Source organism: Rattus norvegicus, chromosome 12 (genome assembly GCF_036323735.1).
Source record: "Rattus norvegicus strain BN/NHsdMcwi chromosome 12, GRCr8, whole genome shotgun sequence".
Taxonomy (NCBI): domain Eukaryota; kingdom Metazoa; phylum Chordata; class Mammalia; order Rodentia; family Muridae; genus Rattus; species Rattus norvegicus.
This window is the reverse complement of record NC_086030.1, coordinates 37,284,270-37,294,642: the sequence shown is the minus strand read 5'-3', so window position 1 is coordinate 37,294,642 and position 10,373 is coordinate 37,284,270. Positions and strand designations below refer to the sequence as shown.

Sequence of the window (10,373 nt, the reverse complement as noted above, 5' to 3'; positions counted from 1 at the left end):
GGATGCCCTGTTTCTGAGATGCCCCCGGGGCCGGGGGAGGGAAACCGGATATGCTTGTACCCTCTTTTCTTCCCACCTGACATTAGTATCTGAGGGAGCCTTTCTTCTTTGCTCTTGGGGGATAGGGAGGAACTAGAGATGGATTCTCTATGCCAGCCTCCGTCTCTCACCCCAAGAGCCTCACATGTGCTAGGTAAGGACCCTATCACCAATTATAGTCATAAACCACAACTGTCTCCCATGCTGAGGGCTCTTACCTGTTTGAGAATATAGGGTCCCCAGGCTGTCAACTACAATGTGTGGAGCTTGGGGAAACCCCAAAAGGAAGGAACAAAGACAGGGGCTTACAAAGCACAATCCCCCAAGTATACCCCTTAGCAGCTCGCCTGTCCTGTGCTCAGCCAGGGGACCAAGAGATCGGGAAAATGAGGTGCTAGGTCTGAGCGGATCCAGTCCCTGAGGTGCTAGGTCTGAGCGGATCCAGTCCCAGCCCTTGGGTGCTCCCCACCTTAAGGTCATGTTCCCAGCTGCCCTGCCCTAGGGTGCTTTGTATTAAATGACCTTTCACCTGGCCCTCCAGTACCAGGCAGGAAGACCCTGTAGTGTCCCCAGGGTGCCCTCTGCCTCCAGGGTAGTAAGGCTGACAACCAGAAGGCGCCCAGTGCCGGTGGCAGTAGGCCCCCTTTTTTATCTTTGAGACAGGGTTTACCCTGGCTGTCCTGAAATTCTCTCCGTAGACCAGGCTGCCCTTGAATCCAGAGCGCCATCTACCTCTGCCTACCAAGTGCTGGGATTAAAGGTATGGGCACCATGCCCAGCTTGTGGGCGATGCTTCTTTATGCTGCAAAATGTGTGAAAACTCTGTGGTCCTCATGCCTACAGGACACTTGGTGAATCCTATTCTCACCAGCCAGACTTGTGCCCTGGCCCTCTGGACGCCTTGCCGTCTTCCTGGGCAGGAGAGAACCTTGGTCTGGAGCCTGGCCCTGTTCATTCACCCTATCACAGCATCTCCAAAGGGGGGGGGTGTGTGTGCGTGTGTGGCGGGGTTAGGGGTTGTGGGGTTCCCAGGAAGGGTGTGGGCTAGGGACTCCGAGATTGATAGAAGCCACGGCTGGATCCCCACAGCTCCCTGGAGAATCCGTACCAACTGACTGAGGTTCTTTTGTTGGCCATGCTAGCCTCTCTTGGCACTGTTTCAGATCCCTGGACTAGCTGCCAAGGCTGAGGGGACCTGTGTCTTTCCACACAGGCCATGCATGGCTTTCTTTCCTCAGGCTCCTAGCAACCTGTACACCTTGTAACCTACCTTGTTCACAGCAGGGAAAGAGCCGTGAGGCCTCCGCCATCACCACAGCCAGTCTATAGATGGGCAGGCTGGTGGGGCCATCTCCGAGCTCTACTGGCCGCTTCAGGGCCTCTTACCACACCCTTGCCCTTGAGCCTCATTGCCCCACCTTGTAGAGTGCCCTACACTAGGCTTAGACGCCTCTCTCCACCCTCCTCTTCCTCTTTGTGAGCCCAAACCGCTCTAATTTTAGAAAACCAGCCATGGCCTTTCTTACAAATTCCTGTTCTCACCCTGGTTTTTAGGTGTCTGTGATCCGGCCTTGAGTCACTTTTCTTGCACAGGGTATGTCCCCCACATCCTGTCTTTTGAAGGCTGACACTTCTAGAAGTCCCTGTTGACTGCCCTGGCTTGTGTTGTTTCTGAGTCATGCCCCGGGGACCAGTGCGTATCTGACCGGTGGGCAGAGCTCTCCTTTGGGAAAGGGATCAGGCTGTATCTGGCTTGATGCAGGATTAGATCTCTCTGTATTAAGAGACACAGAAGAGAAAGCATGGGTGTTCTCAGAGAAGGGTGGACCCTAGCTGGACTTTGCTGGTGTCCAGATGTCTTCTTGGGAAATAAGGGTGGGGAGAGGTCATATGCGCCCCCATTTTAAAGGTGGAGCGAGGACAGGCTGGTTACAGCTAGGGGACGGAAGAAACCCTCCAATGGCATGCAACACTCCATAAGCTCCTCCTTCACTTCTCTGTCACGGTCTGGGCCTCAGAAACAGACAACGGAGAGACAAGATTTCCCATCTGACAGGCAGAGATGGGGCCAGAGCAAACAATGGGGCAGCTCAGACCAGTTCTAATCTGAGACACCACCACATCGTGAACTGGTGTGACAAAGCAACCTGTCTGTCCAGGAGGAGCTGGCTGTGTCCAGGGTGAGGCCCATACCACCACCTGGCTGCTGGCTTCTGTACTGCAGTCTAAACGCAGGCTGAGCCCTGCTGGGCCAGCTTGGTACAGGCCTGCCTGCCTAATGGCTTCCAGGCCTTTTGCTCATGTCTGTTCGACAGGACAAACTCAGGGCAATTTGGGAGTCCCTGGAGGATGCAAATGCTTCTCCACACTCCAGCTCAGCTTTCCCAGGCAGCTGGGAGGTGGTGCCAGGGACAGCGATACACACCTCCACTGGAACCTATCCTTCCAACTCCCTTCAGAGTCAGCCCCCTGCCCATGGCTGCTTCAGATCCCCGGGATTCTCCCAGTTATGAATCCTCTTTCCCTTATCAGATCCAGTAACCCCCACTCACCTGCCAGCAGAGCCAGGGTGGGTTTCATTCTGGAGACTTGGGACAACCTACTGTCATAGCATCCCTGTCTGTCTAGGCTTGGAGTTGAGAAGCAGGGCAAGCCCTTGGCAGGAAGAGAGTGTTTGACTCTGTCAGAGGAAGACTCTCATGGGGGCCTACATGGTTGGCTCCTCACACCCCTCTCATTGGATGGCTGGCCTCTCAGGGCACTAAACCAGCCGGTAGCGGTGGCAGCAGGGTTAAGTGGGTTCAGCCCAGGTCAGTGGGGAAGCACCAAGAAAGGGAGCCTCCTTCCTTGTAGTAATTAAACAGTGAGAAACAGAAACTTTCTAACACCCACTGCTGAACTCTGGAAATATCCCATGCCTCTAGCACCAAAGTGGGTTAATGATGTCTCTGATGCCCTTGCAGACTCTAGAGCCAGGTTAGGGACAGCAGGCTGGGCTGTCACAACATGTGCCGAGGGTATGTATGGATGCAGAGGCTCAAGCCCCAAGGCTGAGGCAGATCAAGTGTCTCATTTTGAAGACTGAAAGTCTTCTCAGCCCTGCTACGAGAGGCAATGTTATGGTTGGTTTAAATGTCACTCTGTCACAAATGAGGTGAGTAGGGGGCCGCACCTGACGATCTGTCCTGATGGCTTCTTTGTGGGAAGGCACACCTGGATTGGGGGTGGCACCTTCAGGAATCAGCCAGATAAAAAGGGTTTGCCAAGGGACTGGAGAGATGGCTCAGTGGTTAAGAGCACTGACTGTTCTTCCAGAGGTCCTGAGTTCAAATCCCAGCAACCACATGGTGGCTCACAACCATCTGTAATGGGATCTGATGCCTTCTCCTGGTGTGTGTGAAGACAGCGACAGTGTACTCACATACATAAAAAAATAAATAAATCTTAGAGGAAAAAAGGTTTACAGAGGGAGATCCCTTTGCCCTTCGCTTAGTGGCCCTGCCTTGTTGATGCCATGGCCAACTCTGTGGCTGGTGACAGTACAACTAGGCTTTCTAAACTTTCCTGGTGGACTAGCGGCTCTCTAGAAATCTTCTCAGTGAGGCTCTGCCTCGTGCACTCAGTGACTAAGGGCCATCGCCCTGCAGTGAGAAGAAAGCTGCTCTGGGAAATCTCCGAGGCATTCAGGTTCTCAGCGTCGTGGGTGGGGCCTGGCTGCTGTTACTAATTTAAAGCTCACTGAAGGGGCTGCAGTGACGCTTCAGTGGTTAAGAGTCCCGGGTGCTCTCCAGGCGACCCAGGGTTCAGTTCCCAGCACCTACGCTGGTGGCTCACAGTCATCTGTGTCCAGTCTGGTGTCTGTAGGCATGTATGTGGTGTAGCTATACACACAGACCTAACATTAATACACGTGAAACAAAAATAAAACAAGTACTTCTAAAACGCTTATTCTTTTTTTTTTTTTCAGAGCTGGGGACCGAACCCAGGGCCTTGTGCTTGTTAGGCAAGCGCTCTACCGCTGAGCTAAATCCCCAACCCCTAAAACGCTTATTCTTAATAAATTCTGACACACACACACAGAAACACACACTCCTCCGAGCAGTGGTTCTTTCTCAACCTGTGGGATGCAACCCCTTGGAGGCTCGAACAACCCTTTTAACAGGGGTCACACACACCAGCTATCCTGCTTATCAGACATTTATACTACGATTCATAATAGTAGCAAAATGGTCGGGGGGGGGGTCACCACAATATGAGGAACTGTATTAAAGGGGTCACAGAATCAGAAAGGTTGAGAACCACTGCTCGCTCTAGAGAACCCTGACTAAAACAGGCACCAAGGCTCTGAGTTTCTTAGCTCAAACCCAAAGAGGCCAGTGTGGTCATCTTGGTCAGGCCGGAGAATACTTACCACCCACACAACACGACAGGCAGGATAAGTACAGGGCACAGCAAGAAGCAAGAGTCATCCAGGAGACCCTCACTGTGGGTGTGACTGCTGGACATTAACACACACAAGCAACAACCCTAGAGGCTAAGCCTCGGGCAAGGACCCTGATGCCTAGTACGAGACAGTCCTCTCCACCATGTAAATACCACACATTGTCACTGTGGAGAATGCCTGCCCCCTTCACCACAAGCATAAACGACTGTACTCCAGTTACGGGTGTGAATACCCAGGAGCTTCTCCACAGGTGTGAACACCCCCACACGGTCACCACAGACAAGCACCTGCCGGCTTCCCCACGAGTGTGAACACCCCTGTACAATGACCCCAGGTATGAATAGCCAATGTGTTCCCCACAGGTAAACACCCAGCGTGCTCTCGACAATACAAGTACCTGGTGGCTTCCTCACATCTGTGAATACAGGTTGCCCTCTGGTGGCACCGTACCCTGGGGTCAATGTTCACTGCTCAGTGCTGACCTTAAGGAACACTGCCCTTGACTCTTGTGGTGGCCTGCTGCCCAGTGAGAAGCAGAGTAGAATCTTTGTAACTGGAGTATAATTTGCCTTTTAATTGGAACAACATGTGTAAATGACAGAATGCCGCCGTGCAGAGAGCGGCCACAGAATACGCATCAAGTCCATTCTGCCCAAGGAAGGGAGGGGGAGGGCACAGTGCCGTGTGCCGGAGCCCCTGCCCCCCAGTCCTGCGTATGGTGGGGCCACCGCCTTGGCCGGCACATGCCTCTGGGACAGGAAGCAGAGACCAAAGCACAGCGGCAGTAACACGGGTGAGTCCTTCCTTGTGTGAAGCGACTGAATTAACTCATTGAAGGTATCAAAAATATACCCTGTAAGCCAACACCATTTACACCTGCCTTCCCCGCCATCGCCATAGCGACAGGCCGGGAATGAACGGTCCGGTTCCTGCAAACATCCGTGCCCCAGGCCATACCCGGCCCTTTGTGCACCCACCTGGTCTGATGGGCTCCCAGTCTTGTGGGCTGGGTGGCCTTTGGGGACTGCGATGACAGCGATGGGGCAGGATAAGCTGGGAACGTCTGTCTGTCCAGAGCGCGAGCGGGCTGGGGGCAGAGGGAGGGGCAGGGCCGCGAGCTCAGCTTAGACTTTGGTTCCAAATGCGGTAAGGGGCGAGGCAGTGGCATGGAGGTGCCTGGTCATCCTGTGTTGGGTCCCCGCTGCCCCAGATGCACGCGTGCAACTGACACACGATCACTGTACCCCTCTCCCGGCCCGCTGGCCTCCCCTCCTGTCCACTCCCCTCTCGAGCACCAGGTAAACATCCCCTGAGTGTAAGGTCACTGCGCAGGGCCAGCCCGGGGCGGGAGTCTTAGTTAAGGCTTTAGACAGGCAGGATGCCAGCTCTGGATGGACAGATGAGTAGACGGACGGACGGATGGACGCGCAGGCAGATTCAGGGGCTCCTTCCTCAGTCGGGGGAGTTGGCAGCTGTCTGCTCCATGCTGGGCTGCTTCTGCCTCGTGCAGGGACCTGGCACCGCTCCCCCCCAATCTGTGGTCACTCGCTGTCCGAGAGTGTCTCGTACTGTGAACACAGCAGTGGCTTGGGCTCCTCATCCCAGGCATGGTGGGGACCAGCTAGGGGCCCGCTGCCTGCGGCAAGGCCAGGTGGGGGTGGGGAGGCCATGACACCTGCCTGTAGCCTCATAATCAAAGGGTTGTAGGGGAATGGCGTGGACCCTGTGGGAAAGATGGGAGAGTGGTGGAGAGGGCTCTGCAAGTAGCCACCTCAGGACCCATTCTACCACACAGGAAGCTCGAGCCTGGGCCTCTTAGGCCAGCACCATTTGAGTTTCTCAAAAGCGGCCTTCTCCCTTTGCCTCTGTGCTAGACAGCCCTACCACCTTTGACTCGGCTGTGGTAACTTTTCCTTCTACTGCCTTCTGCTTTCCTGTCAAAATCCTACGTGCTGGACAGGCACTGTCCCCCTGTGTGACCAGCCCTGACTGGAAGGCCTGAGGAGATCTACAGGACCCTCTCAATGTGTGGCTTCCTACACCCTTCCTTGCTAGGTGGGGACCAGGGACCGCCTCCCCTGGGTAGCCCAGGGAACCCCATGTCTACATCTCTGCCCCTAGCTGATACCCACCTGCAGATGAGGGCCGGTCCTCCCACACACGGTTGGTGAGTGGTGTTCGGCGATTGCAGTCGCCCTCCGAGTGTACTGAGGAGACAGAAGGTGGTCGGTCTCCGGGTGCCAGGCCTGGCGCTGGCGACTTGGCTTTTCGGCTGCTGGGTCTGCCAGAAACCTTGGCTTTCCCACCACCACCTGCAGGGGACAAAGTGGGAAAGGGCTGAGTTAGATGGTGTTGACTGTGGGTCACCCACACCAGCACGGAGGAGGGGCAGTGGGGCCGATTCTGCCTGGGGGAGCCACCTGCCTCCTAGGGCCCCAAACAGAAAACTAGTGTGAGAAACCCTGAGCCAGGAGGCTAAGAGGTCTACCAGATGGCCAGAGCCAGCCCTAGGCGTGGAAAAAAGAGGAAAACATCTGCTATGAGAGAGGTTGGTGACTATTCCCTTAGCTGCCCCCACCAGGCTGTACCCCTCACTGAGGAGTGTCAGATCTTGGCTGGAGGACAGACATTGCCCAAGACAGCATTCAATTGTGCTAGACTGAAGGCCTCTGCTGATAGGGCCAGACCCTGAGGCTGGCCTGACCCTAGAAGGGGACAGCAGAGCACCTCTTTGCTTGTGTTTGCTTGGGAACAGAGAGTGCTGACAGGCACTGGAAGAACGGGGAGTTGGCCTCGTGCTGCCTGGCCTTCAAGGGGTCATGCCCACACTAGACTCTTCCCAGCAGTAGCCCCGGTCGCACATGGTGGGCCTGGTCAGCTTGATCCCTGTCCACACAGCAGGGGAGGAAGGGGTGGGATGTGGGGAGTGGTGTGAGCACGGGGAAAGCAGCAGTGCTGGGGGCGAGGGGGACGCCCTTCGCAACATGGGGTGTCAGACCAGCTTTGGATTAGCAAACTAGATGTCAAACACGCACAAAAATAAGGTCACAGTCTCCCAAGCTTGAGGGGGGGAGGTGAAAGGATTAACAACACCAGGGTAAGGAGGGACACAGCCGGGCGGGCGGGTGGGCAGGGGCAGGCCTGCAGACCTGGCGAGGTGAGTGGGTGGTCACTCCGTCCGTCAGCAGTGGTTATGGGCATAGCGGCAGCGGGCAGACTGGCACTGGCATTCAGAGGGTTAAAAGCATTGGCGCCGAGCGGCGGGGGCTCTTCCCACTGATCATATTTACCCATGAGTGCCTTTCTAATAATGGCCTCTAGCCCCATGTTGGTGCTGGCGTGTTCTTGCACCGCCTGGCTTCTACAGGTCATAAGGCCTGGGAGAGAGACAGACAGACACACAGGGGGGCGGGGGCCGGGGAGCCAGAGGGTTGCGAGAGATAGAATGAGGAGGGAGGAGAGAGAAAGAGACACAGTGAGCACACATCTGCGAGCATCGTCCGTCCCTCCAGCCCGCCTCTGTGTGTAGGGTGCGGATGGGGTCCCTAACTGCCCCCACAGCTCATGGCTGTTGCAGGGAGGGGTCTGGGGCAGCCGGAGGGTCCCCAGCCCTGTTCCTACTCTACACCCCAATCGCAGCTGGGTCTATTTATTCCATTTTGACTATAAGTGGATGTCTAAGAAGAGGCAGGGGCAGGCTGTGCTATGGAGTTAAGCCAGAGCTAGGTGCTAGGGACGGGGATAGAAGTCCAGCCGGGGTCTTCTGGTGAGTAGGTTCTAGGAAGGGATGTGGGGACGAAAGGTGACCAGAGAGGACCCCCTGTTGTTCCCCTTTTCTCAGGGGTTAGGGACCTCAGCCTGCCTGATTTCCCCCTTAGCTAGGCTCGCCCCCCTCCACCCCATTTCTCCCCACAGGAGCCAGAGAAAGGTAGAGCTGGGTACAAGGGATGGGGGGGTCACAGCCATGCAGTTATGTGCGTGCAAGGACAGGGTAGCGCTTAACAGGTGAAGGGCCACTCCAGCCCTGGCTGGCCCAACCCCATGACAAGGACAGAGTAGTCAAATCAACACACTGGCCTCAAGAGATGTTTGCAGCCTGCACTGAGCCTCTGCAAAGCCTCTCCGGTTTCCTTTCTCTCCCTCTCATGAATTGTGCTCTGGGACTTTCTGCAAATGCCAGGGTGGGGAGGCATCTCTTTTCAGTGGATGCTTCCAGAACCTCCCGAGGGCTGGAGCCTCATTAGGAGGCCTGGAAACCCAGCTATTTATGAGGCTACGGCAGGAGCATAGCAAGCTTGGGGCTAGCTTAGTCTACAGTGAGTTCAGTCCAATCTGTGCCGGCCTGGGCAGCTGAGGAGACCTTCTCTCGGCAGAGGAGGGCTGGGCTGTAGCTCACCACAGGGAGGACACTTGCTTAGTGAGTGCAAGGGTCTTGCCTCAATCCCAAGTACCCACAAAACTGCTCCAAACCCAGGCCGCAAGAACCAAACACTGCCAAGCTAAACCTCATCAACCACCCCCCAAAACCAAACAAATGAAACAAAACACACAACAATAAAAACCCCAAATCACCACCACCAACAAAAACACAGACAACGACGTCATCGGCAGGATTCCCAGCCTATGCCACTGGCCAGTTTCTGGTGCCCCGTGAACCTCCAGGCTACCAAACCTTGTGAAAATCACATGGCTGAAATGCGGGCAATGTAAAATAGCCAGGCTTCTGAGGATGGAAGGGACAGTCACTTCCTAATCCTGTTCTGGGGTGGCTGTGGAGCCTCAGTTTGGGTTTCGGGCAAGCTCGGGTCAGGGATGCTCACGTTCCCTCAGTGCTAAGCAAATGTTACCAAGAAAAAGCCGAACTTCTGACAGGGGTAAATGCATGCCACAGCCACGCACGCACGCACGCACACACACACACCCTCCACGCCCCTAACCTCAAATAAACAAGCCCCACCCACTCCTCCACATCCAGAATACAGAGGGAGATACGACGAGGTAACAGGGAAAGAGGGGTGGAGGGGAGTTTCCTGATGGAGCACTGACCGCTCCTGGGCCTTGTGACCTGAGGGCGCTCACTGGGCACAGGCATGACCTTCCTCATTTACCTCTGGCCCGATGTTGAGTGTCATTGGCCATGCCTGGAAACATGACTTTGAGGACTAACATTTATGGGGGGTGTTTGAGGAGGCACACGTGTGTGTGTGTGTGTGCGTGTATTACCCTGTGAATCTCTACCTGCACACACACCCAGGTGTCTAGAACCTCATCAAGATTTAGAACATTCTAGAAACATTCATCTTCAACTTGTCAAAGTTTCCTTCTGCCCGAGGCTCAGAAAAGTCCCCAGTATGTTTCTGGGTTTGTGACAGCCCCTGCCAGGATCCCACCCCCACCCCCTCTGCAGGTCCTGTGGTCCTCTGGAAATGTTCCCAAGGGTGTATCTGGCCACCTTATTCCCTGGGCCCAAAGCTCCACACATAAGGAAGGTAGTGAACCCTTGCCTGTTCCTCCAGCCTGGAGTGCAAGTCCTCACAGCTGCCCCAGTGTCACAGTCCCGGCTCAGGTGTTCCTGAGCCATTTATTCCCATGACAGCTTCTTTCCCAGGGGCAACGTCATCATAACCATGGCAAGCCGATGTTCTGAGTCCCAAGCACCACACTGAATGCCTGAAATTTCTGCCACAAACTGCACCTGAGTGTGACATGTTTCTCTCACATTACCCGTTTGCATCTGATTTAGAAAAAGGCCAGGGCTCTCTGCTGGAACCCCAAATGGAGATTGTAGTGTGAGAGATGCCTGTGGCACCCTGAAGCTCTGGACCCCAAGGCCAATTTCCTAGGCCCACACTGGGTGACGTGCCTCAGCCCCAGCAATTGGGCAAGTATT

The 10,373-nt window shown here is 55.2% G+C and overlaps 1 protein-coding gene across 47 annotated transcripts in view; it reads right to left on the bottom strand.

Moving 5' to 3' along the window:
• Positions 1-5,030: 5,030 nt before the first annotated feature.
• Positions 5,031-10,373, bottom strand: part of Ncor2 (nuclear receptor co-repressor 2) — a 161,877-nt gene continuing 156,534 nt past the window's right edge. For 34 of the 47 annotated variants that reach the window (XM_006249305.5, XM_006249320.5, XM_017598397.3 and 31 more), the window contains 3 exons: positions 7,633-7,860; positions 6,616-6,795; positions 5,038-6,206 (listed from right to left, as the gene is read on the bottom strand). In XM_006249305.5, coding sequence (XP_006249367.1) covers positions 6,025-6,206; positions 6,616-6,795; positions 7,633-7,860 — 590 coding nt within the window. In that variant the 3' untranslated portion in view covers positions 5,038-6,024. Of the gene's footprint in view, positions 6,207-6,615; positions 6,796-7,632; positions 7,861-10,373 lie in introns of all 47 variants that reach the window. The other 13 variants (XM_039089594.2, XM_063271507.1, XM_063271519.1 and 10 more) reach the window with 3 other exon arrangements.